At 48.9% G+C, this 21,821-nt stretch overlaps 1 protein-coding gene and 1 long non-coding RNA gene across 2 annotated transcripts in view; one reads left to right on the plus strand and one right to left on the minus strand.

Annotated features, from left to right (window-relative positions):
* Positions 1–14,242, plus strand: part of LOC132355632 (uncharacterized) — a 32,811-nt gene extending 18,569 nt beyond the window's left edge. Inside the window, exons 4-6 of the long non-coding RNA XR_009499668.1 lie at positions 587–682; positions 7,486–7,576; positions 14,176–14,242. This is a non-coding gene — a long non-coding RNA (uncharacterized LOC132355632). The remainder of the gene's footprint in view (positions 1–586; positions 683–7,485; positions 7,577–14,175) is intronic.
* On the minus strand, positions 3,161–3,844 carry BHLHA9 (basic helix-loop-helix family member a9). The gene has a single exon (XM_059908541.1). The coding sequence runs from the start codon at positions 3,842–3,844 to the stop codon at positions 3,161–3,163; it is 684 nt and encodes a 227-aa protein (XP_059764524.1).
* Positions 14,243–21,821: the final 7,579 nt, after the last annotated feature.

The raw sequence follows: 21,821 nt of genomic DNA on the forward strand, positions 1-21,821 counted from the left end.
GGCATCTGTGTTGTTTCAAAATCTTTCATCGATAGGTACAGTGCCGCTGGGACTGCCTTTTTGCAAATTTGTTTTTCCTTTTGGATTACTCCCTTGGGGTATTTTTACTGCGATTTTGCCAAATTGTTCTCTACCAAAAAGGGAACAGACACACAGTACAAGTAGAAATCTGTAAATGTGCCCTTTTCTCCATATCCCTGACAACACTGGGTCTTACAGTTGTTATTTACTTCGCTGGCATGTCTCATTCATTATGCTGTAAAGCTGCTAAAAGTGCTGTAAATTGTTATTATTTTCTGCCCTTTCAAAGTGAACCCTCTCTCTCCTTTGAACACTATTTGAGGGATCTGTTGGGATTAACCTTATAGACACATAATTTCTGTCTTGAGGTATCAGTCGTTCATGTCTTTTGGCCATAACTTTTAGCAGCTCTCTCTTATATGTGTGTTTTCTCTTTCCAGAACTTTCCTTTTTATATTCATTCAGTGCCTCTCGTATTACTTTTCTCTATATTTGGATAAACCTATGTGGTCTTGGTTGATAACTTCCATTTCTTAACAATCACAGATTTATCTTCTTTCCACAGCAAATCAGTTATCTTGGAGAACGGATGTGGTCTTAGGAAGCAGATTAAAAAACTCAAGCAAGAGTTCCAGAAAACCTGGAAGGCACATAATTAAAGGTACTCTGGCCTAGTATCCCCTAAAGAATCAGGGAGAGGAGGGGGTACCTGTTAGGTCAATACATACACATATGCACACACACACATTCACAGATCTACACATCTCTGTAAGCATGCACAAAATGTGCGCATGTTAAAAAACCTCAGAATGCCAGGCAAATACTTATCATCCTGTAAATATGCAGATGTGTGCAAACAAATAGCCCTGATGAAACAATGTGTTAATGTGTTGGAGGCTTTAGTTTATAAAACACCTTCCCATGCATTCTCTCCTCATAACAACCCTGTGAATAGAATTTGTCTTAATAGCTTCCATGCAGTGAGTGCTTTGTGGGCCAGGCACTATGCTAAGTGCCTTAAATGCATTCTCTCCTTTAGTCTGCACAACAGTCTATGATGTAAGTACTTATTTCAGCCCATTGTACGGATGGAAGTACCTAGGCTCAAAGCCCTTAGGCGATTTGCCAAGGTCCTTCAGCTGGTAAGTGAGGAGACAAATCCTCTCATCCTCGGGCTGACTTCACAGTCTGCGGCGCACTCCCGCTTCTACCTGCAGGGGGCGCCCTCGCCCTTCCAGGGCTGAGAGTGCAACCGGGGAAGAACGTCACTTCTTTCCATCCTGGAACTTTGGAAAGCAGGACTTGATGGTCATTTTATTATGTTTCCACAGAATAAAAACCTGAGGCTGAAACAAGGTGGAAGCATTGTCCAGGCTGGTCTGTCATAAAATTATAATATGCAAACAGTACTAAGTTGTGGAACACCTTCTAATTGCCAGAAACTGTACCTTAGAACGAATGTTAGTGCTCACAGCCACCCTGAGGTGAAATCACCTGTGTCAGAGGTGAGGCACTGGAGGCTTCGAGAGGTTAAGTGGTCACACATGTATTAAGTGGCAGAACAGAGATTGGATCCCAGGCCAGTCTGGCTCTTTCCTTTCCACTCTTAGACTGTGACACTGCCTCTCCCTTATAGGGCAGGCTCAGCGGGCAGGCCTGGGGCCGAGTCCCACATTTTGCTCCTAGCTAGGCCCCAAGACCCCTCTGCCCCAGAGTCAAAGCCTTCCCGTGATCTGTGACACGTCTACCTGCCCTGTGAAATTTGGAGCCCTGAGGCCTGTGGACCAGATGCCAAGTGTGCCAGCCAGTGTCTCACTTGCAGAAAGCAAAGACACCTGTAATCAGGACGGTGAGCCTCATCTCAGCTGTTCTGGGGACCCTTCACTCCTCCCTGGGTGACTATAGGCATCTCTCCAGCTTCTGTGGGGTCCCCCATTCTGAGCTGTATAACTCCCCCCACCCCAAGCTGGCAAGAGCCCAGCTCTCCAAGGAGACCAGAAAGCCCTCAGGCCTCCCGTGGCACACCTGGGTCCTCACCCCAGCAGGCAGTACCTGCAACATCAGCCGGGCCAGCCCAAGTGAGACCGGACACGAGCTCAGAGTGCTCGTCTTAGCTGCAGAGCAGCTCTCTCCAGACTTCTCTGGGGGGCAGCCTTGGCCCGAGGCCCACTTTCCTGGATTCCAAGTCTGCCCCTCATCACAGAGGCCCTGGCTGCACTGGCCCACTCTTCCCTGGGAGCTCCATCCGCCCATAGCTTGGGGTACAGGCAGGACTTACCCCCAGTCCTTGGCCCTGGCCTCAGCTTCCTTCCCTGAGACTGGCCCAGACTCCGCTCTCATTGCCACCATCTCTGTGGCTCACTGCAGACAGCAGCTCTGCGGGGGGGCCAGAGAGGAGGCTGACCACATCCTTAGCCTCCCGGTCCCGCTTGCTGTCTCCAGATAATGTCTCCTCCCACAGAGCCCCTCACAGTGCTCCGTCACACCTGGGGTCTCACCAGGAACCAACGTCTCCAAGTACCTACCGTGGGCCTCACTCAGGCCAGGGCCCAACATTCCGGGGTGAGCCTCCAGGCCTCAAGCCCCTCAGGCCTTCTTGCCACCCTGGGCTCCTGGCCCCAATAGAGTCCTGGTAGCAGACAGAGACGATAGCTTCTCCTTTTTATTTAGCTGCTCCTGATGGCCTCTCCCAGATCACAGACTTGGGGCATCAGCACAGGCAGGGGGAGGGGACCCCACACTGTGCCCTCAGACCACACCAGCTGCCACCCACGCTCCCACATACCATCACCCCCCTGTCCAAAAGTCCCCATTCTCCTAAAAAACAGCAGGACTTAGAGGCACAGGGATGCAAAAGTCACTTTCCAAGAAAAGTTCATCAAGTCCAAAGGTAAGAACCCAGCAGGATCCTGCTCCTTTTGGAGCTGCCAACCCTGGCTGGGATTGGGGGTGGTTAAGGGGTGCAGCCCCAGGCTCCAGAGTTCCTTCCCACTGGCAAAGCGCCTCCTTTCCCCCTCTGGCCTCAGCCCGTTCAGTTTTGCCCAGGATGATTTTATAATCTTCCCTTCTGTAGTCATCGGGTCATTGGCTCCTCCCAGGCCGGCCCTCCTCCAGGGCCGCCGGTGCTCTCGGTGCCGGGTCAGGAGTGCTGGTAGCCCAGCCCGGGGCCCGCGCGCAGGTGGCCCCGCGGCCAAGCAGAGGGAGCCCCGAGACTTCGGCGCCAGCTTCCCGCGGAGGCCTGGGCCACGCCCCGCGCCTCGGCCGTCGCCCTGGCCTGTCCCAGGGGCGTGTGCAGGAAGCACGAGGCGCAGCGCTGCGCGAAGGGCCCGGCGGGCGGCGGCGCAGGCTGCGGCGGGCTGGAGCTCGCGTCCCCCGCGTCCCCCGCGTCCCCAGCGCCCGCGGTCTGGCCGTAGCACTCCAGGTGCCCGCAGGGCCAGCGGGGCGCGGGGCTGGCGCGCAGCACGAGGGAGAGCGCCGTGATGCGGTGGATGGCCCTCCGCAGCGTGGCGATCTTGGAGAGCCTCTTGCCGCCCAGGTCGTGCCGCAGCGCGCGGCGCAGCGCGTTGAAGGCCTCGTTGTAGTCCAGGATGCGCTTGCGCTCCCGCACGTTGGCCGCCATGCGCCGCGCTTTCGACCGCACCGGCCGGCTGCGCTTTCTGCTGCCCACCGCCTCCTCTGCCTCGCCCAGGCCGCGGGGACTGCCGTTCTCTCTCAGCACCCCAAAATCCCTCCCGGCCTCCAGGCAAGAGCTCCCCAAGTCCTGGGCAGAGCCTTCGTCCCCCTTCAGGCCCCTGAGGCCTGGTCCCGGCGCGCCTCGGTGCATGGCCTTCTCCCAGGCCTTGCCGCCCCGGCTCCGGCTCCGGCTCCGGCTCACAAGCCTGACAGTCCACCTTCCGAGCGTTGACTCCTGCAGTCTGGACACTCCCGGGACAGGCCCTCTCTAGCTGGGCTTTATGGCACCACGTGGCTCTCCGCCCTCCCCATCCATCCATCTCCCTCCTCCTGCTTTATTACCTGCCTCCAGGTAGGTTGGTGAGGGAGGAACCCAGAGGAAGGAAGCAAGGAAGGGAGGACGCATGCAGATTCTTGTAGGAAGGGCCGCCGGGCCACGCCCAGGGCAGTACTCCAGCCGCAGGGAGAGCTTGCCGTGCTTCACTCCAGGGCCTCTCTGGGGTGGCTGGGTTCCACATTCTTACTCCCGACCCCAAAAAGGGTGCCACATTTGGCCAACGGTCAGGACTGCTGATAGGTGCACAGAAGGGCCCCAGTTGTAGTTGAGTGTGTTTAAAGAACCTTGAAAGTTTTGTCAAGTCCTGTGGGCAACCACAGGGCTATCACAGAGGAAAGCATGACTGTTCCAGGGGGACCCATAAGGGAGGGGCAGATCAGATACAGCAGGGCCCTGCAGATAAGATGGACCTGGAACTTCTGGCTTTCTCAGCTACCAGAGTGAGGCTGGCTGGGATTCTGGTTTTGGATTTTGCTTGGGCCTTAACTCATCTCCTACCTCTCTTTAGCTCCCTCTTCTGCAGGCAGAGCTGGGCTGAGTGCTGACTCAGAGGGTGATGGCGATTGTCTGGTGGCCCCCTGGCTCCCCTTGTGGTACCCATCAGGGCATCTTTTGGAGTCCAGGGTCCTTGAGCAGCTCGAGACACAACACTGCCATGTTATGAACTCAGTGAACCCACTCACCATCCCCACCCCAGGGATTTTTAATTTTACACAGGGTATCAGAAAAAGAATAATGCTTAGTCCTAGAGAAAGACTCCCCCGGCAATGGAATTTCAGGCATCCACAAGTAAGTTGTATGGTGCACCAAGGTCAATATCATTCCCAGCCACAATCCAAATGCCTCCAAAATGGCAAGACTGTGTTAACAGCTGGGATGGATATGGAGTTCACATCCATCTCGCCAAAGAGCCGACTAACAACCCCATTATTTCAAACTATGAATTGCTCTATGGAGAAAAAGAATAGGGCTGTTCTTTTGTTTTATTTTCTGCCTTGCCTACTAGACTGTAAACACCCTAAGGACATTGTATTTCTAGGGCTCTATTCCCCAAATCTGCAATGTCTGTGAAATTTAAAAGTGAATGAAAGCAGCTACAACTGGATGTTTTCACCTCTCAAGCTGTTTCCCACTGTCCCTACAACACACAGACACACAGTCACACAAAAATGCAGGCCTCAAGCAGGAGCCTACCCTGAGCCTGAGCCACACAGATGTCTGAGCTCTCATGGGTGCTCCACAATGTTAGTCTCAGTGGGTCTCAGAGTGGGAAGCAGGGAATCAGGTCAAAGCCCAGACACTATGGTTCCTGAGTGTCACGTTCCACAGCCACCTCTGCTCCCACACCCATCCCTTGTCCCTTAGCCCCTCAAGGCCACCCTAGAGAGAGCTGAATCGCTTTCCTGCTCGTCGGCCTTGCCCAGCCCCTCAGAAAGGCCTGGCCCTGGGCTCAAAGTCAGGCAGAGCAGGAGGCAGCAGGTGGACCTTCCAGCCCCAGAAAAACCAGGGAGAGGTGGTTTGGTGGGTGGGAGCCCTTTCCCTCTCCAAGCACTCCCAGCCGATGGCCTCTTCCAAAACTTCCCCTGTCAAGGGCACAGTTGGACATATATATGAATGCTTCCAGAGAATTCCACCGGACAGGGGGTCAGGAGACCTGATTCTGGTTCTGCCACGAACTTGCTATGGGACCCTGTGTCAGTCATGCCCTCCTCTCTGCACCCCAGTTTTCTTTCCTTTGCAAGGAAGACATCCCCTCTACAAAGGAGGGTAGGCAAGACCAGCTATATAATTTGCAGAGCCCAGTGCAAAATGAAAATGGGGGCCCTTTGTTCAAAATTATTAAGAATTTGAAGATGGTGACAGCAGAGCATGAAACCAAGCTTGGGGCTCTCTAAGCCTGGAGTCTGTGCCGCTGCACAGCTCCCGTACCCGTGAAGCTGGCCCTGAGTGTAGGATAGAGTAGTATAGTGGTCATGAGCATAAGCTTTGGGTCTAAACTCATCTGACATTTGCCACTTTCATAAAGACCTTGGGAAAAGCTCTGAATTTCAGTTCTCTACCTGCAAAATGGGAGTGATACCAGCCTCAGAGGACTCAATGAAAGGAACCTGGTAAAGATTGGGCCTTTAGAAATACTGGATCTGATTATCGCAAGATAACCTGGACCTGAATGTGCCCATTAACACATTTCCCTCCCCTGTGGTGTTCCCGGGAGCCCATGACCCACAGTCAGGAGGAAATAGATGTGCAAGCCCAGAGCACCTCCCATCTTCATGGAAGGATGGAGATGACCTATGCAAGGAAGCCCGCCCTTCCCACTGACCCCGAGGGCAGCCTCACAGAGGGGAGAATCTGCCTAGGGCAGTGCAGGAGCTGCCCCTTTCGGTTGATAAACAAGCTTAAACTGCTTCCCGGGCCTTTCCTTCCTTCAGTGAAAACTAACAGTCCACCACAGGCAGGATGCTGCTTAGTAAAAACTAGTAATAATAACAATAGTCATCTTAATAATATTGGTACTGACTTCTATTGACTATTATAGACGAGGCATGGTACTAAGTAATCTAAGTGCTTTTTTTTTTATAAGATATCTTTTTTATTTTTTAAATTTTTATTTATTTATTTATGGCTGTGTTAGGTCTTCGTTTCTGTGCGAGGGCTTTCTCTAGTTGTGGCAAGCGGGAGCCACTCTTCATCGCGGTGCGCGGGCCTCTCACTATCGCGGCTTCTCCCGTTGCGGAGCACAGGCTCCAGACGCGCAGGCTCAGTAATCATGGCTCACGGGCCCAGCCGCTCCGCGGCATGTGGGATCTTCCCAGACCAGGGCTCGAACCCGTGTCCCCTGCATTGGCAGGCGGATTCTCAACCACTGCGCCACCAGGGAAACCCCTAAGTGCTTTTTAACATACATTATCTTAGCCTCACAGCAATCCTATAGGGAAGGCTCTATTATTATAATACCCATTTTACAGACTGGAAACTTGAGACTGAGAGAGTTAACTAATCTGCCCCAAGTCAGAGGGCTGAGCTGTTGCTGAGCCAGGATTTCAAATCAGGTAGCGTGGCTCCTATTTGAAGACCAAGCTCCTAACCCCTCTGTGCTGGGCCTGCGTTCTGGGCTCAGTGAGCACTTCTCCACCCCCCAAGCCGACAGCCTCCACCGACCACCTGTAGGTAATAGAGGCCTTGCATCTGCCCTTTGAAACAACAGTCATTGAGATAGTCAAATAGTTTCAACCGCGTGTGAAAATAAAAAGAGCTTGGCTGCTGTAGAGAAGACAGGGAAGGGGGTGGGGGTGGGGGAAGGAGGGTCCTCCAAATGAAGACAGACAAGCAGGAAAAATATAGAGAATCTGGACTGGAAGCTAGGAGCAGTCCGAAGCAGCCCAACTGCCTGCCTCCTGGGACTGAGATTTGCTACCTGGGATTTCCTTGGCTAATTCTAACTCTGTCCCCAGCTGAACTGACGGCTGCTGGACCCCAGCGGGAGCACCAGAGAGCGGAAGTGACAGGCCAGTGCCCACTTGCCAACCTGACCCTCCACTGCAGGTAAGCCAGGGCCCTGTAAGCCAGGAGTAGCCTGAGGGGACTCGGGGTCAGCCTGCAGCAACCTGCATGCACGTGTTGGAAAGGCCTTAGGCCTCTGCCTGCTGGAGTTCTGGATTGAGTTCAGTGGCCTGCAGTGGGTCACCAGCCTCGGCTGCTTGCCAACATTTCCTCTGTGAAGCCAGCCCTGAACCCTCCCCTTCTGTGCTTTACCCCACCTTAGCATGTAGCAGATCATACTGTACTTCTTTTCCCATGTATTTATATGTCTTTTTTTAAAAATTGAAGTGTAGTTGATTTACAATGTTGTGTTAGTTTCAGGTGTACAGCACAGTAATTCAGATACATATATATATATGTATGTACATGTATGAATATATATATATAAGAATATATATATATTCTTTTCAGATTCTTTTCTCTTATAGGTTATTACAAAATATTGAGTATAGTTCCCTGTGCTATACAGTAGGTCCTTGTTGGTTATCTGCATATCGTATTCAATACTTTTATGTTCATGCTGGATCCACATCCAGGTCGCTTCTATATTCCCAGTACCTAGCACAGTGCCTGGTACATAGTAGATGCAAGGAAATATTTGCTGAATATTGAATAAATGGTGCCATCCCTGATATTAAGATATTCACGAGGACTTCCCTGGTGGCACAGTGGTTAAGAATCTGCCTGCCAATGCAGGGGACACGGGTTCGAGCCCTGGTCCGGGAAGATCCCACATGCCACGGAGCAACTAAGCCCATGCGCCACAACTACTGAGCCTGCACTCTAGAGCCCGCGAGCCACAACTACTGAGCCCATGCGCCACAGCTACTGAAGCCCACCCTCCTAGAGTCTGTGCTCTGCAACGAGAAGCCACCACAATGAGAAGCCCGTGCACCGCAATGAAGAGTAGCCCCTGTTCGCCACTACTAGAGAAAGCCCACGTGCAGCAACGAAGACCCAACGCAGCCAAAAAAAAAAGAAAAAAAGATATTCACGAAACTCTGGAAACTCCACACTGGTCTGATCAAACAAGCTCTATATTCAAATCTGGTAAACAGTTATTGAACATGTACTAAATACCAGGCCCAGTGCTATAGGCTGTCGCGTGTGTTGACAGCCATGAACATGTATATTAAGTATGTAGAAGCTCCATGGGACTTCCCTGGCAGTCCAGTGGTTAGGACTCCGTGCTTCCATTACAGGGGGCATGGGTTCAGTCCCTGGTCGGGGAACTAAGATCCCGCATGCCATGCGGCGTGGCCAAAAAAAAAACAAAGTATATAGCTCCATATTAAAATAGAAGGAAGTAAACCTTGCAGCCAAAAAGAAATGCCATAGAATTCCCCACCCCCCCAGTCACCTGGGGGGAATTTGATAATTGCCAAAGCTGTATTCTCCAATGTGGTTGTAGTGGCAGCCGCAGTACATTATAACTTCTCAGACCCCACCCCAGATCTACTGAATTCAAACTTCTGAGGTAAGAGCAAAGTGGTTCAAATGTTCAGAAATATATATATATTTGTTCATCCAGAATCTAGCCCAATCTAAATTTTACCTTGCTTAAGAATGACTGTTCAGGATTGTACACGTAATGACTTATTTAAGGTTAATTTAAGTCTTATTCAAAGATAATTTTGAGTACACACAATTTTCTTCTTGCACATTAACTTGAGAACATCCCCACCTATACTTGGATGGAGGAAAAAGAACTCATGGCAATAGACAACTCTGGGGCTCCAACGTAACAATATAGTCGTAGAATATCAGCAAGGAAAAAAAATGAGATTGAACCACAGATTTCTCTGCTGGCCCCCTACCATGAACCCTCAAATCGATATGAAAAGGAGGTCAGTGAAAGTAAAGAAAATGTCCCAAGGGCACAAGTTTTCCGATGCTGGGAGCGGGCCTGCCCTCCCATCCCTTCCCTAAAACAATTCTGGCTTTTCCTTCCCGTGTGTCCTACTTCTCCAGGCCGGCTCCTCCGCCCTTCCCCGCACACGTCAGGAAATGACCCTCGGCTCCAAGTTAATAATTCTGAGGCCACACTCTCCTGACAAATGGCCGGGGCTCCCAGATAGAAGCGCCCCCGCCCCACTTGGCCCCCTTCCCACGAATCCCTGGAATCCGAGGGGACCCGTGTGATCCCCGGCTGCGACCCCCGGGGCGTGCAGCTCGCGGGGGCCTCGAGCGGGGTTGGGCCGACTTCAAAGGCCGGCGGCGGGGCAGGCATTTCCGCGGCATCTGCAGCGGCGGCCCGTCCCTCCCGCCGCGCGGCTGGAATCCGCCCCCGCGGGGAGCGCCGCTTCTCCCGGCCGGGCCGCCAGGAGGCAGGCGCAGAGAGGAGGGGCCGCGCTCGTGATTTAGGGCCGGGCGATTCCGCTGACGGCCGCGAAGGTGCCTATTACCTCTCGGCGGGGCCTGGATTTCAGAAATTCCTGCTCTTCCCCGGGAAGTTCCGGCGTCGCTCCCCCGAGGGAAGACAGAACTCCCACCTTGGAGAGAAAGCCGGGATCCAGGGACGGGCTTTCCGGAGAAACCGAGTCCAGGGGGTCCTGAGAACCCCGTCATCTCCGGAGAGCTGGCCTCCAGAAAGCCCCGCAGCCTCCCTTCTCTCCCAGACCGGGATCCTCAGCGTTCAACTTAGAGAGAAACTTGGCGTGGGGGAAATTTGGAATCTGGCAGATCTGGGCTCAGTTTCAGGCTCTGTGCCTTCATTCAACGAAAATGTGATGACTGCTTCCTGTTCTAGTTACTGGTGCAGAGTAGTAAATTAAACAGGCAAAAAGCTGGCCTCACGGAAGTCACATTCAAGTGCAGAGAGCAAATAATAAGGAAAATAAGTAATTTATGTAGTAAATAAGTACTATTAGAAGTATATTAGAAAGTGATAAATGGTACAGAAAAGATAAAATCAGAAAAGATAGAAAGTGGAGAATGTGGGGGTGGGAGGGGTCAGGGAAAACCCACCTGAGAAGGTGACATCTGAGTAAGGACTTGAATGAGACAAGGTATTTTTGTGGCTATCTTGAGGAAGAGCTTCCAGGCAGCAGGAACAGCATGTGCAAAGGCCCTGAGGCAGGAGCGTGTCTAACAGTTCCAGGGGCAACAAGGTGGCCAGTGGGGCTGGGGCAGAGCAAGAGGTAAGCTCCAGCTGGTGACATGGTTGCACAGTCTACTGCAATATCTTGCACTTTTACTTGGCAAGAGATGGGAAGCCATTAAATATTTATTCCATCCCCTCACTTCATGAGTCTTAAATACAAAAGAAAACCCATTAGCTTTCTCTTTCCCTGACTGCTGGATGAGTACTCCCGCCACCCCACCCCTCTCCAGACAGCACCCATCTTTATGTCTTAGTGTCCTTCCTCCCTCCCCAGGTATCCCTGCTGTGCTCTGGGGTGTGTCCTTTTCTCTCCTCTCCTGCTTCCACCCCATCTCTTCTGGGGACCTTGTCTCATCAGTTGTCCCTCTCTTCGTTTTACAGCTTTCTCTCTCAGGCTGCTTTCTGAGTTAGTCTTCCCCTACATCCTGGACTTAATACCTTCTCTCCTTCCTTTCATCTCCCTGCTTCACTTCTCAGCCCTCACAAACCAAGTCTGGCTCTTGCCACCCCACAACCCTGGTCTACTGAAACCCTCTTCTCTCACATTTATCCCCCATGATCTCAGGAAGCCTTTCCTGGCCAATTAAGTTACACATTTATTGAGGACTGCTGTTTGCCAAGTCTTGGCTTAGGGACTGAAGGTACGATGAGGAACAAATCGGACATGGTTCCTGCCCTCATGGAGTTTGCCATCTAGTGCAGAATACCATCTTGTAAACCAGTTATTTCAATAGCATGAAACAAAAGAACGTGCAAGGTTTGGAGGTGGTACAGAGGATGGAGTATGAACTTCTCTGAGGGGTCAGGAAAGTTTTACAGGGGAGATGATACCCGAACTGGATTTCAAAGGATGAATAGGAGTTTGCTAAGCAGACAAGGGGTGGAAGGGCATAGAAGGTTGAGGGAGCAGGGTGTGCCAAGGCCTGGAAGTATAAACCATCATAGTATGATGAGGAAAATACAGTAAATTGGCCAAACCATGATATGAGAGAGCAGGGGGTGATGGGAGATGAAGCTGGGGGGTTACTAGGCATCATGCCCAAAAGCTTGGATTTCATCCTATAGATAACTGGGTACCACAAAAGGATATTAAGTTGAGGAATGACACAGTCATGTTTGGATGGCAGCTAGAGCTCCTTCGAACAGTGTGGAGAAGGGATCTAAGGCAGACTCTAGTTAAGATACTGTAAAGATCCAGGTGAGAGAGGAGGGGCCTGAGTTATGCAGGTTGTGAGAGAGGTGGGCTGGAGTCCACACCTGTTTGGAAAGTAGAATTGGCACATGGGGGTGGCCAGCTGGAGGTAGCAGATGATGAAAAGGAAAGTGTTACCATCTCCATATCCTCCTTCAAGAATCTGAGGCCTGAGATTTCTGGGCAGCCCCTAGTGATGGGCTCTCTGCAATGTAGAGTCCAACTATGGATGTGGGAGGAGTCTCAGGAAGGACAGAGAGTTGATGGCATTCTGGTCACTTCTTCCCAGGGGCTGGGAGACCCGGGGCACATGGGGCTTGCAGTGAATGTTTTTTTTGTAGTCATTGTTTGCTCTGCAGCATTTTAATAGTCTGTCTATCTAGGGGAGGGACGCCTCCATGGTAGTGCTCTGGGTGGGAAAGACTCCTGGCAGCTAGGACAGGAGTCTAGGTACTTGACTCCTTGACTTGAATATGGAGCAGGTGTCCCAGAGAAACAGGCTCCTGGGGAGAAATTGCCTGTACTGGGCCAGTAGCCTCCAGTGTCCTGTGGGGGGCATCCTCAGGAGGTTATTGGCTGGGCTGTGGTTCCAGCCACCCAGTTTCCTCTAATTCTAATGAGTTTCCCAAACTTAATCCCATTAAAATTTCTACTGATCCTGTGAGCTATCTCAGAGCTGCCCAGCAACTTCCTCTTCCTCTTAAGTGAACCAAGTTGGGTTTTGTTGTTTATGACCAAAATCCTGACAATCTAGAGCAGAGAGTAAGTAACTGCCCTGTTGCTCCTCTCTTACTCCCAAATCAGTCCCTGTACCTACCATTTACCAGCTTTGAGACCTGGGGCAGGTAACTTAACCTCTCTGAGCCTCAGTTTCCTCAGCTACAAAATGGATTGGTAACTGCCTCATAACTGGAAGGCCCTTGGTGCAATGCCTGGCATATAGTTGGCACTTCATAATATTTAGATATTGTGTTATTTTTATCCTGTTTCTGGCAGACTTACTCAGCATCCCAGGGGTACTTTCTTCCAAGCTTATGTAATATCCCTTTCCCCGTCCCTACTCCCAGCCCACAAAGTAACATCGCTCAGTCAAGCATCTCCTGACTGCTTGTTCCTTCTTGGTCTAAAGCTAGAATATTTCTTGGACCTTCACCTACATTCACTTCTGCTGTGCCTATAACAGTGAACAACAGAGTGGATGTTTGGGCTCTGGAATAAGACCATCATTTATTAACTGTATAGCCTTGGGTAAAATGCTTAATTAACCTCTCTGAGCCTCAGTTTCCTTATCTGTAAAATGGGGATATGCAATAATACTGCTTCATCAGATTAGTTGCAAGGATTAAATAAAACAGATGCTATGCTCTCATAAGAGGTCCTGGCTCTTCTGAGGTGCTCTAACTTTCTCATCCTCCTGCGGCTCTGCTCCCTTCCCCAGGCAGCCTGGCACTGCAGCTGTAAATCATCCAGAAGCCAAGAGCACCCTCCTCCCTCCCACCCCAGTACCAAACTCCTCATCACCTCCACCCACTAATGACCTGGTGATTGGCTTCTCATTAAAGCAACGACAAAGAGGCCTCTGTGCTTTTAGCTGGGGTCTAATCAGCCATAGATCTGCCCCAGGGTCAGTCAGGGGTGAAGGAGGAATTCTGGTTCCTGGGGCCTGGCTTGGCGTTGATGGAGGGCTCTGTCTTCCTGTCTCCTGGGAGAGGCAACCACTGCCCTGAACTGGAATTCTCGGGACAGGGTCCTGCTATTGTGGGGAGGAGAAACAGGGCTCCTACTCAGTGCCCAGGAGACTGAGAGCCATGTGTGGTCTGCCTTCCTGAGATGCAATTTTCTCATCTGTCAAGTGGGAATAATAAATGATAATACCTACCTGGTGGGGTTGGTGTGAAAATAGACATAAATAAATCAAATGTAAATTTCTAAAACTTTGTAGGTGTCAACAAATGGTAGCCATTATCATTGTTGTTGTGATTGCTTTCATTATTATTGGATTTTTATTTTTATTTTTATTGGAACCCAAGTGCCAATTTTTCCACCTCCATTTGGGAATAGTTTATTCTGTCTCCAATGATTCGTAATGCCACATCTCTATAATGCCACCTCCAGCCATCTCTGTTTAATGCCTGTCTGATCTGGCAGTCCCTTGGCCTCATTGCTCATTTTCATAATTTTCTTGAGTATTCTTGGCTCTTTACACTTCCATGGGAATTTTAGAACCCCTTTGTTTAATTTAATCATCCATATGATTATTCTTCTGTGATTCTTTCATCTCTCTTCTATGTATATTTCTTTCTCAAGGTGGCTTCCCTCATGGTGGCAGAATGGCTGCAGGAGTTCTAGGAATCACATACATACTCCATCATGCACAAAAGGGGAAGAGACTTACCCAGGTAGGCCGCTTCTCAAATCCTGACCCATAGAAACTGTGAAGTAATAAATATTCATTGTTGTTTTAAGCCAGTATGTTTTGAGGTAATTTGTTACATAGCAATAGATAATGAATACAGCAGTTATACCATTTCCCAGCCTTTCCTGCAGTTGACTGAGTTCTCCTCTTAATATGAGTGGAAGTGATGTGTGTCACTGCCAGGCCTGTCCATGATAACTTCCCATATGCAGCCTCCACACTCCTTCCCCTTCCTCCTGGCTCAAAGACCTAGGGCAGCCATGGGAGCCACAAGCTAAAGATGATAGAGCCAAAAGGTAGAAGGAGCCAGGCCCTTCATTGCCTGGAGGAGAGCTGCCCAGGAAAACTGCCTGATGGGGAACACCCACAGTGAATGATTACACAAGTGAGAAATAAACTTTTATGTTAAAGCCTTTGAGATTCGGGGATTTATCTCCTACAGCATTTAATATCATCTTTCTTTTTTGATGTGGACCATTTTTAAAGTCTTTATTGAATTTGTTACAATATTGCTTCTGTTTTATGTTTTGGTTTTTTGGCCGTGAGGCATGTGGGATCTTAGTTCCCCGACCAGGGATCAAACCCGCATCCCCTGCATTGGAAGGCGAAGTCTTAACCACTGGACCACCAGGGAAGTCCCTAATATCATCTTTTTTAGAAAAAATTTTTTGTTTTTGGCTGCGTAGGGTCTTTGTTGCTGTGCGTGGGCTTTCTCTAGTTGCGGCGATCGGGGGCTACTCTTTGTTGCGGTGCGAGGGCTTCTCATTGCAGTGGCTTCTCTTGTTGCGAAGCGCCGGCTCTAGGCGTGCAGGCTTCAGTAGTTGTGGCTCGCGGGCTCTAGAACACAGGCTCAGTAGTTGTGGCGCATGGGCTTAGGTGCTCTATGGCATGTGGGATCTCTCCGGACTAGGGATCGAACCCATGTCCCCTGCGTTGGCAGGTGGATTCTTTTTTTTTTTTAATATAAATCAGATTTTTAAAAAAAATTTACGTATTTATTTATTTTTGGCTGTGTTGGGTCTTCGTTTCTGTGCGCGGGCCTCTCACTGTCGCGGCCTCTCTTGTTGCGGAGCACAGGCCCCAGACACGCAGGCTCAGTAGGGATCCTCTCTGGTCTCCTGTCCTCCCACCCCTCCCACCCCCGTCACCCCCGCCCCTCCAGGCTCCCCTAGACTTGCCCAGCCACAGGACGCAGCCCGCCCCGCCATAAATCAGGCCCTGCAGACCCTGGGTCTGTAATTAACAAGCCGAAGTGGGCGTGTCTGGGTGACCCCGCCTACCCCCGTCCCAGGGGCTTCCTGCTCCCGAAGTCCTCCCCAGAAGGGGGAGGGAGGGCGCAGGAAGGTGGGGGGGGGGGTCTCTCACACCCCACTAATTTATCGCCCTCTGTGTGAAGGAGATTTACGAGCTACGACCGGGAGCAAGTACTGTGAGGAAGGGGTGGAGGGGAAGGCGAGGGGGGGACCCAGGGGCTAGGCGAGGAGGCAGGTGGTCACCCGCCTAAATCCTGCGCCTAAATCCTGCAGGGTGGCCGTGCGTGTCCTGCCACAATTCCGGTTCATGGTCCCCAGGTCCTGGCGCCTCCCTCACCAGGGTCTCCCAGGGCCAGGCTCTGAGCTGGGGGTTCCACGTGCTTACTGATTCTTGACGATATCCTGCAGGTTCTGGTATCTGTCGCCCTGTTTTTCAGATGAGAAAACGAAATCTCAGAGACTTCGTTTGCCCTGACTCCAAAGCTTCAGTTCTGTATATTGTTCCATTCTCAATTACTTCTTGGGGGTCGATATGAAAATTTTCCTCTAATTTAGCTGTATCATTCCCCCATAAAGGAAAGAGCCACCTGCTTGGGGTGGGTCAGGGAAGTGGGGAGAGGGAGCAGACATTCTCCAGGCACTGCAGAGGCCTAGCTTAGCTTCAGGACAGCCCTTTGCCGTGACCATTTTTATGCCCAGTTCACAGAAATGGAAAGAGTTTGCAGCTTTGCCAAATTTATTGACACAGGATGCTTTTCTCACAGAGCATCTCCCAGGGCAAGCTTTCCAACACACACACCTGTTGAAAAATTGTTAATTGGTTGATTGTTAACTGAAACCAAGTAGGAATAGGGCTACTCTCAATAGGAAGGATCTTCAGATAACCTCCTTTACCTCTCTGAGACTCCATTTATTCCTCTGTAGACGGGGTAATAATAATCACTACCTCAGAGGTGATTTGTGAGGATTAAATGAGACACGCTTGGCACATCACACGACACACAGTAGGTCCTCAATAATGGCGGTCGTGTACTCTGCTTTGCCGGCACTTCCTGGAGGGAGGAGGCAAGTAAAAGACATTAGCTCTGAGACACATAACTAAATTCCTGCTCTTCAAAGGTGTTCCTTTGGGCTAGTTCAAAGAGTTTATCGTCCTTCAAATATGGCTGGCTCAAAAAAGAACGTTTTACTCTTGGAATGAGAGAGAAAATTGGGAGATCTAGGACCGGGTGTGGAAAAGTTGGGCGGTGTCTTGGCGCCCTCTGCTGGTCAAATAGTGGAACTCCAAGGAGACGGTCCAGCTAAGCTTCTAGGCCTGCGGCCCAAGGCTCTGACTTTTGGGGCAACACAAATCTGTGACCTGAGAGGAAATTGCTCTTTTCTGCCCCTGGTCAGCTTCCTCTTGCACTCCTCTCAGGGGCTCTCCAAACTTTTGCCACTTGCAACCCACAGTTTTTCCACATGCCCTCTCTCAGCAGATAGCCCACCCTCACCTCTTGTGTCATAAAGGAAAAACTGAGGCCATCAGGTGGGAACCCTCAACTTCCTGCTGAAGGCCTACAAAAATATCTGTCTGCACCCACCTGCGCCTCCTTTCCTCCTGCCGTCTGAAGCTAATTCCCCTCCTGGGGAATAGATAAAATAGATAACTGATGAGCACCTACTGTATAGCTCAGGGAACTTTACTCAGTGCTCTGTGGTGACCTAAATGGGAAGGAAATCCAAAAAGAGAGGGGCTATATGTATACGTATAGTTGACTCACTTTGCTGTACAGTAGAAGCTAACACAGCATTGTAAAGCAACTATACCCCAATAAAAATTAATTAAAAAGTAAAAAATAGGGCTTCCCTGGTGGCGCAGTGGTTGAGAGTCTGCCTGCCAATGCAGGGGACACGGGTTCGAGCCCTGGTCTGGGAAGATCCCACATGCCACGGAGCAACTAGGCCCGTGAGCCACAATTACTGAGCCTGCGTGTCTGGAGCCTGGGCTCCGCAACAAGAGAGGCCGCGATAGTGAGAGGCCCGCGCACCACAATGAAGAGTGGCCCCCGCTCGCCGCAACTAGGGAAGGCCCTCGCACAGAAACGAAGACCCAACACAGCCATAAATAAATTAATTAATTAATTTAAAAAAAAAAAGTAAAAAATAAAATAATTCCCCTGCTGAGCTGGGAAGCCCCTCCCCTCCCATCTCTTACAAAACCTACACTTTGTCCCTCGCTCTCCAGTATTTTTTTAAAACTTTTTGAAATAGACTATCTTTTAAAAATAATTCTATGGGGCTTCCCTGGTGGCGCAGTGGTTGGGAATCCGCCTGCCAATGCAGCGGACACGGGTTCGTGCCCCGGTCTGGGAAGATCCCACATGCCGCGGAGCAACTAGGCCCGTGAGCCACAACTACTGAGCCTGCGCGTCTGGAGCCTGTGCTCCGCAACAAGAGAGGCCGCGATAGTGAGAGGCCCGTGCACCGCGATGAAGAGTGGCCCCCGCTTGCCACAACTAGAGAAAGCCCTCGCACAGAAACGAAGACCCAACACAGCCAAAAATAAAAATAAATAAAATAAATAAATTAAAAAAAAAAAAAAAGAAGTTGTAGCACTGAGTGCAACTCTTAAAAAAAAAAATAATAATAATTCTAGATTTACAGAAAAATTGAGAGGATAGTACAGAGAATTCCCATATGCTCTGCACCCAGTTTTCTTTATTATTAACCTCTTACCTGGTACATTTGTTACAATTAATGAACCCATATTGATACATTATTATTATTAACTAAAGTCCGTAGTTTATTCATAGTTCCTTAATTTCTTAATGTTCCTTATCTGTTCCAGGATCCTATCCTGGATACCACATCACACTTATTTGGTGGAATTTCAAATTATTTGGAATTTTTCTGCACTGGAGATTTGTCTCTTCTCTCCTATTCATTCATTCATTTCATTGTGGGCTCATCAATATTTATCTTGTATAATTTAATATAACTTTGGTTTAATACTACTTTATTTTGTTGCTTAAATTTTTCTCTGTCAAATATTTTTAACTTCTTCCTTCTTTGGTGTCAGACACATAGTGATATTATCAAGGCTTGTTCCATGATATTTATCACAGCACTATTTCAAATAGCATATATTGGAAATAACCTAAATGTCTATCAGTTGGGTTAGAATGATTAAATGAGTTTTGGGTATAACCATTTCATGAAATACTAGGTAGCTCCCCCCAACTCCCTGTCACTTTCTTTCAGTGAAATAGATCTTTGTATACACCTGCATGGAAAAATATAGTGATTAAGGCCACAGGCTCTGGAGACAGGCTGAGTTCAAATTTTGGTACTATGGCCTTGGGCAAGTTACTTAACCTCTCTGAGCATCAGTTTTTTTAATCCATAAAATGGTGATTACAAGAGAATCTATTTCATGGGATTGTTGTGAGAATTAAATAATACATGGAAAGTGCCCAGAACTATGCCTGGTACACGGTAAGCTTCAATAAATGTTAATTATTATTGGTATTATTATGGAAAGATCTCCAAGACATTGTGTTGAGTAAAAGGGGCAAGTTGAAGAAAAATACTTAAAGCATATTACCATATGGTATACGTATGCATTACATAATACATAATAATAGGTAACACCATATGCATACAAAATGTGACAGTGGATCAAGTCTATTCCATATGAGGGGAAAAATCTCCCTCTGGCCAGCATCTTCTGCCATGTATGCTCCTAGAGAGAATAGTTTCTATTTATATCTCTTTATCCCAGCGACTGGGAGAACTGTGGGACAGTAATAGTAATAAAAATAGCTAACATTTATTACTCTTGGCTCTTTCCATGAGCCAGACCCTGTGCTAAGCTCATTTTATGAATTCTTTCATTTATTTCTCCCAAAAAGCCTATGCAGTAGTTGCTACTATTACCTCCATTTTACAGATGGGGAAAGTGAGGCTTAGAGAGGTTTAGAGCTAGCTAGCAAGCAGTGGAGCCAGGATTCAAACCCAGGCAGTTAGACCTTCCATAATCCTTTACCTAGATTCCCCAATTTTTAGCATTTTGTCCCATTTGCATTATTATTCATTTGCTCTTTATATATGTATATATTTATGTTTTTTTCCTCCTGAACAATTCGAAAGTTACAGACATCCTATCCTGCTCCTTTTACCCCTAAAGGCTTCCATGTGTATTTCCTACGAACAAAGACATTCTCTTACATAACCTGAGTACGATTGTCAAAATAATCAATACTATTATCTAATCCACAGTCCATATTCAAATTTGTCAATTGCCTCATTAATGTCCTTTTGAGCTCTATATTTTTTCCCCCTGGTCCATGCATTGCCTTTGGTTGTCATGTCTTTTTAGCCTCCTGTAACTGGGGGCAGCCTTTCCCTGTCAGAGGCCTCACTCTCAATCCCCATGTCACAGGGGTGAAGCTTAGCAGAGCAGGAATGGCACCTTTGTTTATTCGGGAAGTGCTACAGGAATTTTCAAAGCAATGACTATCTCACTTATGCAAATAAAATTGAGTCCCAGGTCTACAAGAATCAGACTGATGGGTCTTTTCCTAAGAACAGAAAAACTCCCCCATGTGCATGAATTTGAGGCAAGCAGATATTATCAAAGGTATGCAAACTGCCTGAGAATTAGGGGTCTAGTGGTTGAGGGAAAGGCAAAGAGAAGTCTTGACAGGCTGCTGAAACCTGGCAAGCATTGGGGGCACCTGTGAGAGGTGGGGAGGCAAGCCTTTCCTCATCCTCTCCAAGGCTATGTGGTCTCTGACTCTCTTGCCTGAAGCTGTTCCAGCGTGAAGGGGCCAAAGAGCCTTCGAGAGAGGCGTGAACAGCATCCACAAAGGAATTGCTGCTCCAAACCACCACCTCCACCCACAGAGGAGCTGGTGGGGGTTTCTGGTTGTTTTCCTGACACCCATTCCCTCTTCTCCCACCAAAATGATCTTCATTTTCTGTTAGAGGTTCACTGCTCTTTCATTCTCAGCACACTGGGTGGGATCCCGTCAGGAAGTCTCACCCTCTTGGCTGTAGTACAGGGTTCAGGTGTGGGCAGTTGCCAGCCAAAGCCAATAAGAAGCCCAGAGACATTTGCTGGAGCTTCCAAGAATCTCAAGCCTCCATCGTCCTGTGTGGAAATTGCCTGAGTAGACTCACCTGCTGGATAGGCAAGAGCCTGGCTCAAGCTCTGGGGGATGGTTATTTCCATCTGGCAACCATGGCGGAGAGCAGGCCTGAGAATGGAGCTAGCACCAAAGAAGGAGAGCCAGGAAGGTTGGTAAGAGAAAACCTAGGTTCCTGGTCACATTATTTGAAGACTAGATCAAGCCAGACTTAAAAATCTATCCACACTGTTCAGTTACACGAGCCAAAATAGTCTCTATTATTTAAGTAGTGCCTTTAGATGGAATTGTTGTTTGTAATGTAAAGAGTTCTAATGAATACAGATGGTCAGATTCCATTGATTCTATTTAATGGGTATTTCTTGATCATCAGGCTTTTCATGAGGGGCTGGGGAAATGCAAAGATAAACAAGAGGGGGTCCTGTCCTTAAAGAGCCCCTTTTCAGTCAGGAGAAGAGGAAGAGGGAAGAGAAGGACGACTTGAACTTGAACCCTGCCTCTGAAATGCAAATATCCCTCCGAGGAGTTCACACAGCTCCTATAATCAATTAATAGATTCACCCTAAGCAGCCCAGCTGTGAAAGCCCATCTCTGGACATTGCTGGAGACGCTGCTGGAGAGAATTAACATCTGATAGTTTTGCTCTAAGGATTTGAGATTGAGTAAGTCAATGTGTCCATCAAGGAAATAGCAGCTGATGAAAACCCAAATCCCACATCATTCAATGTGGTTAACAAGGCTTTACTTTTGATTTAAAGAATGAGGCTCCAATTTTGCACCTAAAAGCTGCCCAATTTGACCTTGCTAAACAGCAAAATGAAGAGCATCCTTCCACAACTGATAAAATAAAGGCAGTTAGGTTGCAAGACAAACTGTCATTACAGATGAACCCAGCTTGCTCTTTTTATTTTTTAGTTTTTTTGGCCGTGCCATAGGCCATGTGGGATCTTAGTTCCCTGACCAGGGATTGAACGTGCGTCCCCTGCATTGGAAGCGCAGTCTTAACCACTGGACCACCAGGGAAATCCTCAGGCTTGATGTTTTTAAAAAATCAAAGTTTTCAAGAAGAATTCCAGCTCTGCAAGCCCAGATATTTCTGTATCCTAGAAACATCCTAAAGAATGAAGAGATACGACACAAAACGAATGCTATCAA

This window comes from Balaenoptera ricei, chromosome 20 (assembly GCF_028023285.1).
Source record: "Balaenoptera ricei isolate mBalRic1 chromosome 20, mBalRic1.hap2, whole genome shotgun sequence".
Lineage (NCBI taxonomy): Eukaryota > Metazoa > Chordata > Mammalia > Artiodactyla > Balaenopteridae > Balaenoptera > Balaenoptera ricei.

What these genes read in the sequence shown, in the direction of transcription:
- BHLHA9 (XM_059908541.1), bottom strand. Translation starts at nt 3,844, where the DNA reads ATGCACCGAGGCGCGCCGGGACCAGGCCTCAGGGGCCTGAAGGGGGAC.